The sequence below is a fragment of the Tympanuchus pallidicinctus genome, unplaced genomic scaffold (genome assembly GCF_026119805.1).
Source record: "Tympanuchus pallidicinctus isolate F22 unplaced genomic scaffold, pur_lepc_1.0 scaffold3, whole genome shotgun sequence".
NCBI classification, from domain to species: domain Eukaryota; kingdom Metazoa; phylum Chordata; class Aves; order Galliformes; family Phasianidae; genus Tympanuchus; species Tympanuchus pallidicinctus.
Window position 1 is genome coordinate 106,252,932 of NW_026294747.1, and position 17,187 is coordinate 106,270,118.

General features: G+C 42.6%; 1 protein-coding gene across 6 annotated transcripts in view; it reads right to left on the minus strand.

Moving 5' to 3' along the window:
* The window catches only part of ITPRID1 (ITPR interacting domain containing 1), a 49,441-nt gene that overhangs the window by 4,950 nt on the left and 27,304 nt on the right, over positions 1–17,187 (minus strand). For 5 of the 6 annotated variants that reach the window (XM_052692625.1, XM_052692629.1, XM_052692630.1 and 2 more), the window contains 2 exons: positions 3,763–3,848; positions 1,874–3,337 (listed from right to left, as the gene is read on the minus strand). In XM_052692625.1, the coding sequence (XP_052548585.1) occupies positions 1,874–3,337; positions 3,763–3,848 (1,550 nt within the window). The remainder of the gene's footprint in view (positions 1–1,873; positions 3,338–3,762; positions 3,849–17,187) is intronic. The other variant, XM_052692626.1, reaches the window with a different exon arrangement.

The window sequence follows — 17,187 nt, forward strand, 5'->3', positions numbered from 1 at the left end:
AGCTCCATTGAGGCAGTCACTGTGTCACGAAGACCTTCAAGTTCAGCATTGGATGACTGTTCATCTTATCCTCAAGACCCCTCCATAATCTTTAATTTTAACCTCAGAAAGCCTGGCTCTTTCTAGATAGGAGTGTGTGGGGTGCGAGTAAGCAGTGCCCACGTGGTAACCAAAAATTCCTCTTCAAGTCTGAGCAGAGTAAAGACTTTTGTCCACCAGAAAAGTGTACACTAATGAGCTGGAAGACCTTCAGTCCTGCACTTCTCTAAGCAGAAGTCAGTGAGCTACAGATAAATTTCTGGATGGTTCCTTGAGGCTAACAGAAATCTAGAAATTACCATGCAAAAGATCCAAGAAGTACATGAGGGTACGTTTGGTAAAATGTTATGGATGAGGTATGGACAGCCTTCCAGGACCTGACCCTGGAAGTACATTGCAGAGCACATGGCTCACACAGATTTATTCACAGCTCAGGCTCAGCAAGGATACAGCAGCGACTACTTTTTCCTGGACCTGGACCCTAGTTAGGGTAAATTGTGTTTAAATAGTGTGAACTTGCTATCTAACAGTTGCTCCGTGTTGACTGCATGGTAAATGGGACATAACCTGAGAGCTTGTTCCTGTAAAAGACCTTAAATGCAAAGCACAAAGCGTGCACAAGTGCGATCTCTATTGTGGCTAATATTCAGTAAATTCACTCGCTTATTGCATGGTGACTGGGATGTGGAACCATATCCCTAAGAATGGATCATGGGCAAGTTTATTCTTTCCACATTCCCTAAAATACATAGACAACGTAAGAAAAAACACCACTAGCCCCCATTAGGAGAGTGACAGAACAGTAGTCAGTGAGAGGTCTTCCCCGTCCACCATAAGGTACTGACTCACTGCCATCGTGTGGCAACAGCAAGGCAGCTAACAAAATGCATGCTTTTCCCTATACTGTTCAAAGACAGGACACTGCAGATGTATATATTCAGTGATATTGCAGGAAAAAAAAATTTTTTTCACTTTTTCAGACTTTTATGTATTTTCTTCCTCAATTTGTACAACAGTTTAAGTCTCATAACCTTATGACGTGTAAAAAAAAAGAGTGAAAATAGAAACTCCTGCAAATTAGCAGGGATGTACGCTGCTCCTTTCCACATTTTTCTCAGGCCTTTCCCAGTTCCCTTCTTCCTCAGTACACCCTGAGCCTTTCACAGTTTTTGGGAACTCACAGGAATTCAGACCAAAGAAATAAAAATCTGCATTTTTTATTGCAGAAGGTTGTCCTAACACAATTCTAGATTTCATGGGAGCTTCCTACTTTCCCATGATGAAATGCCTTGAAGCCCTGAGTAGTTGCCATTCACTTTGATTTAAAACAGTCTGGCTGATGGATGTACCTGGGTATGCACGGTTTGTATTTAGCAAACACTATGCAATAGAACTTAAGGTAGCTCCCAGTAAAAGGGGATTTCACTTTGTATTTTCTGCAGTCCAGAAAGCTACTCAGCTACTGTAACTCAGCTGATTCACTGGAAATCATTCAAACTCACTGAGCCCCATGCTGTAAACCAGATCTTATCTCAGCTCTTCATTTAAACTGTAAATTTTATCATTCAGTTTACAGCAGCCATTTTGAGACTGAACTGAACATTTTTGTAATAAGCAGTCTTTTTTTGTAATAAGCAGTCCCACAAAACTGAAGGTGTTTGCCACTTTTGTTTGGAAAGAAATGCTTCCTTCCTTGACTTAGGTTATATTCCCAGTATTTGTCTCACTAAAAAAACAAGCATGAGAGGTGGGGAAAGGGAAAGGCAGCTTGTGCACGTGGCACATGAGCATGTCAGCTGTCGTTGTGCACAATTATTTGAAGAAATCTACTCACCAGAGGAAGATTTTGCATTGCATTTTCCTGCAGAAACGTCAGTGTCCTCAGGAGCTTCAGCTTGTTGGCAGCCTGGTTTGAGCAGCAACCCATGGGGCTATGGAGAGAAACTGCCACAGGACACGTCCGTAAGCAGCAGCAGCAACAGCAACCATGGCAGCAGCAGTAGTGGCAGCAGGGACTGCTGCAGGTTTCACTGCAGTGGTGTGGCCTGTATTTGTATTTTCCAGAGAGCATGGTGTCAAGGGAGGCTGATTTTGTCAGGTGGCGATGGGGTGGGCAAAGCACAGGCAGCTGCCTGGTCTTCCTGTTTTCTCCAGTTTGGCTGGGGGTGTCAGTGGTCTGCTTCACAGCGTCCTCTGAAGCCCCTGGGTCTGACCATATGGGACTAGCACCCTCAGAGCAGTGTGCTGACACCTTAGACGAGTCCACACGGTCATCCCTAGCAAGGCTTTCAGTGCAAGGAACATTTTGCCTAGTGCACTTCACCCTTGAAGTAAGTTCCAGGCCTGAAGGCATCTGAACAGTAACAGATGTCAGAGGAGTACGAGTCATTTCACAGTTTTGGACAGAGTCCCCTAGTTCTGGTTTGTTAGTGCCTAACATTTCCCTTGTGCCCCCTATCTCTTGCTCATTGGGTGCACTTAACCCTGGCCCTCCTGCTCGGCACAGAGGAGGCCTGTGAGACACTTGTGAAGAGCAGCTTGAAGCGGCACAGCCCTTACACAGAGTTTCTGGGACCCCCCTTCTAGAGAAGCATCTTATTTTTTTCACATCAGCACCCATTTTACAAAACCTCTGCCTGTTTGTAACCTCATTTGCTGCAAGCATGGCACCATTTCTGATGAACTCTTCCACACCCCACCACAGTTCTTCACCACATTCTGTACAGTCTGTGTGGGCATTTCTGTGACATGTGGCTTCACTGCCTTTTTCCATCAGGCCTCTCTCACTTTCATCATCACCTCCGAGCTTGCTCTCAGGGTTTGTATCACTCAGTTCAGTGAGGCCTGCATTCATATTTTTATGTCCTGTACTGAAATTAAGCTGACAATGAAATTTTGATGAGACCAGATCTCCTTCATCTTGAGTATCACCCTCGAAAGGAGTGTTCTCTTCTGTGCACTCCTCTTTTTCAAGATGCTGTCTTTCAGTTTTATACTCTTCCACGCCACATACTCTGTCTTGGACAGAACTCTGCAGCTCAGCATTACAGGACTGATGCTTGCCATTTTCCACAGTCAGCAGAAGGGAAATCTCTTCTCCCTGGTCTCGGCATGCTTTTGTTGGTCTAGATACTGTCTCGATGCTTTCACAAGCTCTGATGAAGACTTCACCAACACGATCATCTTGATTTTGATGGAAATCTTGATTTAACAGAGGAAACTCTGTCGTATGGGACAGAGCTGTTCGTTGGTTATAGAGATCAGAAAAAATATTCCTCGTTCCTGACAAAGGTACATTCTGAAGGGGAAAAAAAGAAAAAAAAGGAAAATAAAGAAAAACAGAAAGCAGAAAAATATACAGAAGAAAAAAATATATAAAAGAGGAATTAAAATATTGGAATTTTGCTATCACAAGCATTTGCCCATCATCATTTTGTCCTGGACATCTCTGCACATAAAGCCTCTTTCAGTACATCTTTAAATACCATCAAACCACATAATCAAAAGCTATTGTCTCATTTCTTATCTAACCATGCATTAGTGTGGTAGAAGAGTTGAATAAAACTCTGAGAATACTTCTTGCCTTCTGAGGTTCTCTAGGAGGATGAATTTGTGTTCATGAAGCTTTCATGACTCCATGATTTTTATTTTTAATTATTTGTTATTTGTGCTAAGGTTACAGAGTTTTCATAGACCCACTGACTAATATTGTTGATTTCTTACTTGCAGTACTAAAGATTCTGGCAGCTCCTCCATGAACCCACTGCTGTCTGACTGGCAGCTGCTTGTTCTTGTCACCATCATCTCTGCTGGGGAAAACAAAAGATGAGAAAAATTACAAAGAAAGCAAATAGCAGCAGTTGGCCAAAATAAACACAGAGCTAACCAGGGGCACTTCAAGTGTATTTTCCACTTCTAGAAACATTCTTGACCCTGGTGCTGTTCCCCAGAAAGCTGTAATATCACTGTGGCCAGAACAAATAACAACATGTGCTCAGGATAGCTGCAGCTGATGATGCTCACTTATCCTCCAGTTTAATCATCAGCTGCAGATTTCATTTTTGATATATTTGCACAACATATGCAATGTAAGTAATCTATAAATAATCCAGCCATTTGTTTTCCTTCACTAAGCATGTTGTCTTTTGACAGTTGGTTGCTAGAACTGCCTCCTGCCAAGTTTCATGCAGCCCTGTGTAATTTGAGTGGCTTCAACCAGGTGAATTCTGCAGGAAGAGGGTGCTGCCCTTGAGTCTCACCAGATCAGTTTATCCTTACTTTGAGGAATCGTGGTTGATTTTGGTTGGAATTCAGCAAGTAGAATAGTAACAAGTAGAAATGATGTATGATTGCATGGTAAGACATAAAAGCGGAAGGAAGATATTCTAGATCTGCTCCAGAGAAGATCTGTAATCTAGCACCAATGTCATCTGGCTAAATTAGTTTTCACTTCAACATTTGCAACTAGATTATACACTGTTAGCTATCCAGTATCATCAGTATGAGCCAATCGTCTTCAAAAGTACAAATGCTAGAGAGTAAGCCCAAAGTTATCCAGTACATCCTGATTAACTCCCAGCCTTGGGATAATGCACATTTTCAAATAACCTTTATGCTCATAGTGCCTTCACATTCTCAGATACCTGGCACAAAAAGAGAACCAGAGTATGGGAAGCAAGCTAAGGGATTGTGCTAGGAAAAGAGTGGGATGGAGGCAGACACTCTGTATACATGTCCTCTCTTCTTCCATGCATACATAACTGGTGCTGGAACAGCTGCCCAGAGAGGTTGTGGAAGCCCCGTCCCTGGAGGTGTTCAAGGCCAGGTTGGATGGGACTCTGGGCAGCCTGGTCTGTATTAAATGTGCAGGTTGGTGGCCCTGCATCTGGCAGGGGGCTTGGAGATTCATGATCCTTGAGGTCCCTTCCAACCCTGGCCATTCTGTGATTCTGTGATAACTGCTACAGAGTCTTGACACATTCTGTTTTCTGGTCTTATCCATGAAAATGTGACAATTCACCAAGCAGTTCTGAGCCATGAGTTATTAATTCTTCTCTGTGTGAATTGGAAAAACCCAAAAACGTCTATAAATAATGTTTTCACACATTAAGAAACGATGGACTTAAGTAGATATACCTTGGGCATAAATTGATGAAAATCATGCAATCTATTTGTAGACAGCAACTGCAAAACCAAAACCCCATATTACCTTTTTTAAAAAGAATTAGTTGCATTGTCATTTGGCATCATCACCCACATGTCAGTCACTTTTCCTGTTTCAGATGAGAAATACATGGTTCCTTTCTCACGCATTACAAAATTTGCAATGAAGCTGCTGAAAAATGCCTGTTCTGTGGGCGGTCTCAAAACTCATCCTTGCAGTTTCCCACGAGCAGTATCATGGTTCAGCTTATTCTCCAGGGAGAATGCTCTACGTATTCTCTAAACTTTTTAAAAAGCTGTTTCAATTACCCTTTGCATCTTTGCCAGCTGTTGCTTCCAGTGTGTCAGTCTGGCCTGTTGTTTTCCATACATAAAGATGAAGAAATAAAGGCTTAGTAGAATTTTGAAAGTACAAATGCTTTTGCTGCTATAGTTTCAACCACTGCGAGGCTCAAAATGTCTCATGAGAGAAAGACCCTCCATGAGGGGATACGTGTGACCTTCAGGCTTTAAATCTGCAAACTCAGAAGACCATGCTGTCTGCTTATTTAGTGTTTAACGGTACCTGTTTTAATCCCAAGACACACAGGTTATGAAGGTAACTGGAATGCTCCTTGTAGGAAAAAAAGCAACAACTTCAAATGGAAGAGTAGTGCTTTTAGAATTCACCATCTGACCTGGTCAAAATCAGGTGGCTCCTGCCAGGTTTGGCCCACTCATTACAATAACTACAAAGCATCTGCTTCAGCAGGACAGTCAGTTGTGTTCATATACTGCAAACAACATACACTCAATATCATACATCTACGTTTATAGTTTCCTGCACTAGCTAGAGAACTAACCAAAGTACGTGATTTTGGGGCTGATTTTTCATGGAAAACAAAAATAAGGCTGGAAGAAATGTCTGCAGATCAAGTTTGCAGCACTACAGCTAGACTAGGAACATCTCCATGTGTCTCTTTCGACTTCCTCTGGAAGTAGGTATCGTGTGTGTTTGGCTGTTTCGGTTCTCATTGAATAAACATCAAGGTTCATACTACTCTGAAAGTCTGTATGTGTATTTAAAAGTGGTTATATTATAGGATCTTATGACCCTTCTGAGCGTTAATCCAGTTTCTACAGTTCTTGTGTAAGCAAAATAGAAAGTAATTTACAGTAGACGGAGAACCATTTTAAGAACAGTTCACTCACATCAATGAAGGTGATTTCATATTCATCTGAGTTAGGCACCTGATTTGCACCTACCTACATGATAGATGTGTAATAAACGAATACTCCCAGAGTAAAGGCTTAAATTCTCCATTTTTTTCCATCTGAAGTGAGGTCTCTGAGGGTCTGTGCTGCGGATCTATTCCAAGTACATTCAGATGCCTAATTTAATCATTGCATCCCACACTGACTTGTGAGAGCCTACCCAATGTGCTAGGCTATATCAAAGCTACTCAGATTAACATAAGGAGTTTTTAACAGTTGAGACGGAACACTTTATTGATAGCCAGACAAAATTTCTGTGATTTCCATGGAAGTCTGAATTAAAACCAAGACTTAGTAAGAAAAAATATGGCCCTCCAATGTAAGGTGAGGTGAAAAGCTTTGAAGAAATCGTCAAAGTGCTCCCATGAGGACTTCAAGCTGAACACTCCTAGGAGAAATGCAGAGCAGTACTGTGGGCTGGGTCAGAATTAGATCAAACTCAAAGTCCTTTACAAATTGAGGCAGCTCAGTTACAATCTGTTTAAACACAGCTTGGTTTAATGCCTGTATACCAGGTTCAAGTAATGTTTATATAATGGAAGACAGCACTTGTATACTGGGGAAACTTTGGGTGAAGGCTTGGCCAATCTCTCACGTCATTTCCACCCAGTGTCCCAAACAGGGAGTGAGACAGTGAGACTGAAATTCAGAGCGTGCCTAATGCCATCCTGTGGAGGAATGGAGTTTTCCTCTTTATGAATGCTTCTAGTTTGCCAATGGTAACAGTACAGTTTTCTTGGCAGGCTGTAGTGCGTGGTGAGGATAGCCACAGCTTGAACTTCTGCTAGGTCTAGATCTCCCAGGACCAGTTCTTCTCACTACCAGTTCTTCTGAACACGTCCAGATTGTATGTTGTTGCTAGTATCTAAAGCACTGTCAGCACCATTTCACAGCAGCAATTCTTTATTTTTAAATGAACTTCCAGCAATTGGAAGAGCATCTTTTAGGAAGGATACAAGTTGGCCAAAAAGAAAGAGGGAAGGGTCAGCAAAATTTACATAAACGTTGCTTTCACATTCAAATGTGGTTTTTTGTTTTGTTTTTCTGAAACAAATCCATCATTTTTTAACTGATGGGAGAAGAAAAAAAATGGGTTAAATTACCTGAACGTTAAGCAAAACATGTTTTCATTTCCAGTCTACCCAAATCACATTTCTCCCCAATCATTTGGCTCATCCACTGAACCAAAATATTCATTATTCATGGAGCTCCACGCAGTTCTCCTAGCGTGTGGAGACACCCAAATCTGCAGAGATTCTGCAAATACATGCAGCGAATCACACAAAGGAAAGATAAAGTATGTTTGGAGAAGGAGTAGAGACGCAGACCAGTATTCAACTATGAGCTAAAAATTACAACTCTGGGCCTTGTGCGGAGAATACATCTGGCTATGCTGGAAAGCGGAAACCTGAGAATTGCCCCTAAAGACCTTGGTGAGGAAAACCTTGGCTCCTCGCCTTTTTGTGCTAATTGAACTGGGATAGTTCAGCTCCTGCATCCCATTTCTATTCTGCCTGAATTTTAAATAAAAATAGGTTGGAGGAATTTACTAATCAGGTCTCTGCTTCATTTTGTATCGCATAAGAAAGTATATACCCTTCCAGATCCCAAAGGTCCCACAGCTTTCCAGCCCTTTACTTGATCAACCCAAATTCATTAAGAGACTCTCTCTCTCTCCTTATTTGCATGCGGATACAGTGGCTTCCATTTTCAGCAGCTTTCAGTACAGGAACTTTCTGAAGCTCCTGGGCTCCTAGGTTTACCACTAATGAAAGAATATTCCCTAATTAGTAAAAAATAAGTGCTGGAGTGCAGTTCTGGGTTCCTCTGAATACTCTGCAGCTGGTTTTCTGTGGACTTGGCTACAAACAACACAACCTCTTTTTAGCTTCCATCCAGGAGAATACTCACAATGTGAAAAGATGCCATGAGAACTTCTGCATTGACTGTAAATAATCCATATGTTTTGCATGTCTACTGAATCAAATTGATGTTGGTCGGCGCCCTCCTGTATTTGTCTTCTACCTCATTTGATTGCTTAGGGAATTGCAGGCACAATAACTTTGAATGAAAGAGCATTTGCACTAATTTGAATTTTAAATTCACATATTAAAATTTGGGCTTCTCCTATCATAGGAAAAAGCAGGATGACCAACTGCAGCCTAGCCATGCTGTTCAAGTTCCTGTAGTCATTTAAATATTGCTGGACCTTGATGTGTTTAAGCATATCTAGAGCTATTTGTACGTGTAACTAAAGAACACAGAAGAGCTACAGGGTAGTCAGGTATTTTGTGAAGGAAAAAGAAGTCTGAAGGGCTTAGTCAGCCTTTTTCACTATAAGCAAATGCACTTTGAAATCTCACGCAGAACTCTCAAGGCACTGGCATCATTACAGCTTAAATGCTCATGCTAAATTCAGCAAGAAAACTAGATTCAGGCTTAAGACTATGTGTAATGTTCCCATGCCCAAAGTTTAGTGCACACATAAATACCTCACTGGTTGGGGCTTGAAAAACATTTGGATTCAGCAATAGTTGAAATCAACAACAGTGTGAATGGAAAAACCAGTGCAGTAAGAAATAGGCTGAATGAAGGTTACACTGTGTCCACAGAAGTGCTAGAACTGAATAGACCTTTTCTTACATCCTAGCTGTTCTGTGTTTTGCTTCTCAAACACAGACATCAAATACTAAAGCTGTTCAACAAAGCTGCTCAGCATTACAGCTCTAGTGTGAGCAAATGAGAGATACGATGGTTCTGACTCTCCAGAACTTTGCAACACACACACACACAAGAGTTTCAAAAGTGTATTTTTGAAAATACATCAACATGCTTCCAAAATAGAAATGAGGTTGTTTTGGGTAACTAGTAATATCCTTCCCATTTAGACACAATATCCCTCCTGCACTGCCCTATTGCATCTCAGAAAAGGACACTGTAGTAAGAGCTGACTGTGTGCTAGAGGAAATGCCAGCTGCAAGGCACAGTTGCACGTGGTCTGGTCTTGCCATGAGAGAACAGCAGTAGCACACTCCCCTCTCCTGCTACCCAGACAGGAGAGGCACCACTGCTTTTAAGTATTATACTCCATTATATGGCCGCTGTGGTCTGACAAAACTCCACTGAAAATATGAATTTCTCAAAAGGCACAAAGAACTCTTTTTGGTAATGTTTTCCAGCAAAGCAGATTTTCTGAAGCTCACTGGACCTTGTTGCACCACAAGAAATCATTTTGTACATTTTTCAGCATTTTAGTTAAATAAATGTTGCTATTCATACCAGTTCCTGTGTATGCAATAAAACCATGCTGTTTTTCCCTACGCTTGGACGTGCCTCCCTCATAGGCAACTGCACTGATTATTGACTGTTGACTATGAAAATAAGCATTTGACTGAGTGCTGCTGAAATGTTAGTCCCCTTTTCAGTATTCCTGTGCAACTTCTGTAACACTGATTCACTTTCCACGCTGCAGAATGGATGAGCAAGTGAACTGAGTTAAGATCTGATTCAGGAGAATAATCACTAGATGGCAGCAGCACATAAACCACAAATTCTGTTTCCAAAGGCCAACAAAAAACCAGAGCTTTCAGCGACGTCTTTTTGCAGATTTTGTTTTTCAACAACATTATACCAGTAACTAGATAAGTCATCTTATTAGAATAATCATGTTATATGAAAGCAAATAATGCACCCCAAAATGCATTCGATGCAGCAAAAGCATCTATTTTTATTCAAAAACAAACAAAGCTCAGAAATGTGTCTATCCCTTGCTCCCTATGAATTGAAGGGGGTTTCCATGCCAAAGATCCAAGACAGTGTGACAAAGTGAAAATATAAAAAGAGCCCTGGATGTTATTACCTATGCCATGCCATAACCATAAGTGTTGCACAGATAGCACAAATGATGGGTCTGTGTCCAGTGGAGCCTACAAGGTCAACAGAATCTGACTTCTCTGAGGAATTGACTTATGCTTGTCAAAACCCTGATACCTCATTTCTCAACCCATCTGCAGTATTCTTCTCCCCATCATTTTGGGTAACACTGATATATTTAGGTATAGGGGAAAGTCCTGTGGCCCCCATTGTCTGCAAGGAACTCACGTGGGACAGGAATGCATGACGCTACGCCCAAGGTGCTTGGACTTCTACAAAGGGAGATGTAAAGCAGAGGGCTCACTTGGCAAGTGAAAGCCACCGATATTTTGCCTCATCTCCACGTGCAGCCTTCAGTTCTTTATGCTGTTAACCATTGGGTCTGTACATCAGGGCCGTCATTAGCAGGAGGCATGTGCATAGCCCCAGGGGAGCTCTCGCACCTTGCGACCCAGTGCACACATGGTGCTTCACATCCTCCTGTGCAGGCTCCAGCTCCTCGCCCAGGGTCCCCAGCTCCCCTGGGAGGATGTTGGCCTATATGTTCTCCAAATATCAACCACGAGCACCTGAGGGAATGAGGTCAGGAAGAATTAAAGGCACAGACTGCCGTGGCATAAACAGCTACACAGCAACACAGCATCTACCATTAGTGCATTCATTTTCAATCCCTCTCCCCCAAAACACCAGAAGAAAAAGCAGTTTTGCACCAGGTTCAGCCAAGTTTTTGGCTTAAGATTCAGTGTATAGATGGTTGTGTCTATCAGACCTGTGGCACAGCACAGCCAGCAGGCAGAGCACAGCAGCCTGGAGCTCTGCCCCAGGCTGCAAAACATGCTGGTGAAGTTCAGTGAGAGGGCAAACTTAGCTCCCTGATTCTGTGGCTAGACAACCTTTGATATCCAACCTGCATGCTAGCAGGCTTTAATGCCAGTGGATATATTTACTGATTTAAAACTAGCTCCAGTACATCTGCTGTGCCCTACAGTCAGCACTGTGACAGCAGGTATGAATATACTCCATCGTGAAGAGCCTGGGGCTGGTGGGTGGGATGGCTGGCTCCCTTTTCCACTCTCTCACGTTGCAGGTTCTGTAGAAAGAAGCTTTGTAGAAGAACTGAATTAGATCATAATATTCTACTAAGCTGCTCATTAAAGAAAAATAAAACTTTTTTTTTTAATGTTCATTTCCCTTCCTTCCTGCCTAAATTGTAAATGAACACAGACAAGGGAAGTAGTGCGTTCCCTACCTTCTGCTCACTGAAAACGATACACCTTCCTTCCTTGAATTAGTGGAACATCCTCTGCCTCTCCAGAGGAGCTCAGAACTGATGTGTGTGTACTTTGGTGGCGGTTCTGAAACCTCCAACTTTGCCCTTCCTAAGAACATTCCCAGACAATTTGGTCCATGGAAACCCCTTTGAAAGTATTTAAAGTAGATGGGTCAAAGGTCCCATCAGGTCTGGTAATACAGCATGGCACCATGAATCTCACACGTTGTCCCTGAGAGCAGCAGGCATACCACTGCAAGCTGCCATGCTTGGAGCAAGGCGTCTGCCTTGCCTTCCACTCACAGCTTCTGATCGCTTCCTGCTTGTCCTACACAAGAACACACTGCCCTACAAATGGAAAAAAAAAAACCAGAAAACTACAAATGAGTAATCTAAGAGCTGAATTTGACGGGAAAAGAGAGAACACTGTAGGCAGTTATCTGTGAAAGATGATGTTTCTGCAGACTGGGAGGTTAGGCGTAGCGATGAATCTAGTCAAAACCCAAAATTGCAGTCACTTTGACAATGGTCTTTTATCTTCCTTCAGCTGATGAAACGGCTTCAAACTTTGCCAGGTCCTCCTCCTACTTTTCCTTGAGAGTCAGTATCACTTCCATCTTATTTCAGCTGAGCTTCAGCCAACTGTCATTAATTCAGATTCATGCCGCTGCCAAATGTCGGGAGAGACGGGTGATGGTTGTGTCTGCTTCTGATGAAAATGAGAGCTAGAGCTGAATGTCATCAGCCTACACTGTAGATCATGTTACATCACAACTTCTCCCAGTAGCAGCTGCACAAAGATAATGAATAAAAAATAAGTGATTGCAGTGAGCCTCATAGGGCTCTGTGCAACCGAAAGGCTTCACAAAAGGAAGAACGGCTTCTGGCAAAACTTAAAACCTTTGAGAAAAATGAGTGGAAAGCCTCTTTGGTCTTGCAAGGGTCCTGCAAATTCTGCCTGGTCAGCAGCAGACCAAGCAATCAGGAGGTCAGAATATGTGTCTAGCTTTTGGTGGTTGCTTTGTAGAGATCAATTATAGCAGCTCTATTTCCATGGTGATAGCCACTGAACTGTGTTCGGGAGGCCTAAGAATGTCAAGCTTAGTGAGACTGCCTCTTTTAGTCAGTGATATTTTCCAAGGAGAAATTCTCTGTACGGGTAAGCAGACAACAAGTATGTAGAAGATCCATGGAATAAGAATCACAGTTTTCATCTGGAAAGAAATCTGAGCTCTCTACAGTATCAAATATGACCAGGATAAACACCAAAGCCCCCTTCTCAAAGGGTCACTGACAATGGCAGGAACCAGCCCTCTCCCTTAACAGCCATGGCAAAGCAATATGGGAGCATCAGAAGAAGGGTATCTGTGTTCTCACAAATCTGCCCTGAAGTAGGATGTGAAGTTGGATAAATTTTGGAACGAGGTTTAAGTTTCAAATGGCCAGTCTTTCAACAGGTGCCATTAGCACGGCATCATGGATGGTCAGGCAAGGCTCTGGTCCTGCTGTGCTCTGTTGAGGGTGTAGGTAGGAACAGAAGAGGAAAAGATATTACAAAAGGTCTCATTTCAAGACCTCAACACAACTTCTGCACAGCTAGATTTCATTTCAGAAGTTTTCTTATTTAAAAGGCTATGGCTGTTAATCTAAACTGACCACTCAAACTGTGTAGCTGTCCTCACGAATACCTAAGGTATTTTGTATTTCCCTGTATTTCCTAGGATTTAAACCAGCAACAGGTTTTTATAACTTTCATTGGGCCATCTGCCTCAAGCAAGCAGTGTGTGCACATCCTTTCCCACTAGGATGAATCAGTCTGCAGGACCTAAAATATGACACATATGCACAGCAAAATGTTACGAATGTGCAATGACTTTTAGGAATGTACTCACTGAAAATCAAGCCCCGGAGGCCCTGAGATGGCTGTTTCTACCTGAGGACTGCAGCCAGAGCCTCTGACACCACTGGCAGGTGGCTCAGCCTCCCAGAGACCAGCTCAGAAGTGTGCCAGATTTCCTCTATTTGCCGCCTATTTTGTGCCCTGGTGACTGTGGCATCACCACCTCCTGGGTCTCCATCATTTCACAACTTTGCTTTTCAGTGTTGTTCTTTTCTCTCAGTCTCTGCTTTCTAGCAGTTTTTGCTTATTGCTGGGACCTTTCTGCAAGGCTTCTTCAGGCTAAAAAATGCATGAAAATGACACAGCTTCCTCTCAGTTTCACTTATAGGAGTCTTATGTAGAGAAGTAAGAAGAATGAAAAGGCCTTCAAATGGCTTGTGGGCAGAACATGGGGAAAATGTAGTCTGCAGCATCATAAAACAAACGGAAGCAAAAACAAAACAGCTAAAGGTAGCAGATGACTCCTCTGTGCCAGGTCAACTGCAGAAGATAAAACCACTGCTTTGCAAAGTGGGGCTTCTCCCCACACCCCAACAAAGATGTGCTATTTGCTCTGTATGAGAAATGCCAGTGCTGTGCAAAGGGTCACATCCTACCAAGCAATGAGACCAAAAAGAAAAGCACCCAAGAGCAACTTCCACTCATAACATAGCAAAACTTGTCTTTTTTTGCAGAGAACGTGGAACTCCATGAGTGTTCTTTGTAGTGTCTTCCTGGATTTTTTTTAATTTTTTTTTTTGGAAGGAGTGGAGATTTTTTACTGTGAAGATATTTGCACAACGCTAACTCAGATGAACTGCCTCAAGAACATATAGATGTTTATTAAGGATCTATTACTCATCGTGTTTTCTGAAGGGAGACCTCATAACAGGAGACCGTATGTGATCATTAACCAATTGCAAAGCTTAACATAAATATCAGGCAGTACCAACAGAAGAGTAATTATAGGACATTTTTGAGTTCCAGATTTTGATTGCCACTTTAGCAAGTGTCCTCTTTGGCTGTATCTTTGTATTTCCCTTTTATTCATTCTGTTTTTAAAAGTAAAAATCCCTGTGTAGTAAGCAAAGGAAAACACTGCGATGCAGGTAGTGCAGTAAATAAGAAACACTAAATAAGTCTTCCTTACACTGAAAATAAAGGCACCTAGAAAAATCCTATACGCTCGGAAGCATAGGAAATATTTGTGCCTTTTCCTCCTGCCCTTTTGAAGAGGTTGCTACTTCAGTCGCAGGCAGACATTACAATGGATAATAGATAACAAAGAGGATTCACATTCTTGGCACTCAGTCAATTAAAAGAAATGCCAATTGCATTCTGTGAATATTCCCATGGTGCCAAACCATAAGAGAAGCCTGTGAGTGGGAGGAGTGAAGGTGTGATAATTGAAAGAATTGCCACTTGATAAGTCACAGGAGCTAACGCTTTAGCTCAGCATGCAAGGAAGCTAGAACGTTCCCAGCTGCTGCAAAAAATGGGTGTACGGGATCCCTGGCACCACTCATTGGGACAAGATGAATCACAAACGCTTCGGTAGTGAGCTACCATGTCACAGGGAGCCAGATGGAGGTGGTTACTTTCCTGATTGATTGCCTCCTGGGCTACCACGGGCTTTTCCAGCAGGCTAATTCCTTTCTGCTGGCACTCGATGCCCGGGTCAGCGCCATGCAGGAATTCCTGCTTCTCGGGTACGTCTCTGCCCCGCTGAGGTAGAGGGAAGCAAAGAAGCAGCAAGAGAGAGAAAGGGAGTCTACAAGGTGCACCCAGCTAACACTGACTCCCTAATAGATGTGGCTGCTAATGAATTTCCAGGCACGTGCTGAGTTAAGGGGATGAACAACGCTGGAACATCCTTTAGTTAAACCCAGTGCTTTACAAAGGCTAATTGAAAAAGGAAGGAGCAGCAGGGGTGGGGGTGGAACAAGGCAGAAGAGGGGGCAGAGGGGGAGAACAGCTCTATTTTTCAAGTGCTGAATATGAAATCCCTGCAACAGATGAGTTTACATGCAAGTCTGCACCTCATCAGGGCAAAGATACAGTGAGTGGAGTCAAGTAATTTTCCTCTGCACACAGCACCCCCAGCCCCTTACCCTGCCCAGCCAGCTTTCTCAACTGTGAGCTTTAGAATATAAACAGCCAATAAGTAAGGACAATAACTGTAGTTCCTGCTGAGAGCTAACTCTGCCTGTCATGCATTTGCTGGGTCCTAATACAGGACAGTGAATAAAGCTTCATTACAGAACAATGGAGTTAGCTGCCAGAGCCTACAGATTTGAATAAACAACAAATAAGCAACATCTGCTCCAGCATATGTGTATGGTAAAAAAAAAGTCACAAAATAAAAGAATTTGTAAATGCCAAAAGCAACACTAAACTGCCAGTGCTACTGTAGAGTGAATTTTTAATTGCACATGCATACAGGCAGGCTGTGGGTATTAGTCTCACATATGTCTGGTTGCTGCCAACCTGGGAGTATAGATGAATTTAATTAAATAAGGATTATCCCTTCTCCCCAGTACAATTACTTATTTATAACAATGATAAAATTGCCTAATAAAAAAGATTGTAATATTTTTTAAAACAGAGCTAGAAAACACTCTGCTTTCCCTGTAAGTCATTTGGGGATGTTTGGGGGTTTCAGCGTCTTTTAAAATTAAGTCTCAGCGTTCTGCCAAGAGAGAGGGAAAAAAAGCCTTATCATAAAGCCTACTGCAGTTAAACAGCCAGAATCTACATTATGGGGAAATATAAAGAAGACACACAGCAGCCAGGGAATTGGCTTTCATGGGGAGTGTAGAAAATTAAGCAATTGGACTAAAATTGAGGCCAGGCTACAGAGCCAAGGGACAATACCACAGGGACAAGCACTTCCATAAGTCACCCGTCTCTAATATGCTCCATCTAGGCAAAGCAGTCTGTTCCTATCTATCTCTATTTCTTCTCACGGTGGGCACCTCATGCTTCTCCGCTCAGGTAAGATCCCATTTCAGCAGGGTCATGCCAGGCTCCAGCACATTCATCACTGCTCTCATACCCCTTCTCACAGAGCCCGCAAACAAATGAGAGTGGGTCCTCAACGCCATCAGGCACTGCACTGGAACTGCCTTGAAAAACAGGCAGCCTGTATCCCGAACGATTTGCAGTCTAAATCTAATTTCAGGCGTGTTCCCCTGGGAGCTGAGGTTTTCCCTGCGTAGGCTCCTGATGGAACCTGGAGCACATTTCCCACTGGCTCCTATTTCGAGGGTCCCTGCTTATGGGTCTGAGACAAATTCTGCCAATTGAGCAGGAATCCTTGTAAGAGCTAGTGTTATTCACTGCTAACGACAGTGCATTCATAATCGCTGAGTTTCGACTGCTGCCATGATACAAAGCAAATGGAAGTAGTAACAAGAATCCCATGGGTATGGAGGGGCACGTCATTTAGAAGCAGTGGGAAAAAGGCAGAGAACACGAATAAAGCCCATAAAAGAGACTTTAAATTTAGGCCAAGCATCAACAACTCTAAAACAGCAGAGAAAGGAAGAAGGACAAGATTCCTCTCCTCTAAACTCTAAAACGTGTTGCTGAGAAGGCAGAAATCTTAAGTGCGGTTCAATTGTATTATAAATTGATCACTTAATTGGATAGAAGTCATATCAGAGCTAAAAAGAAATAATGACTTTCCTCTTTCTCTGTTATGAAATTT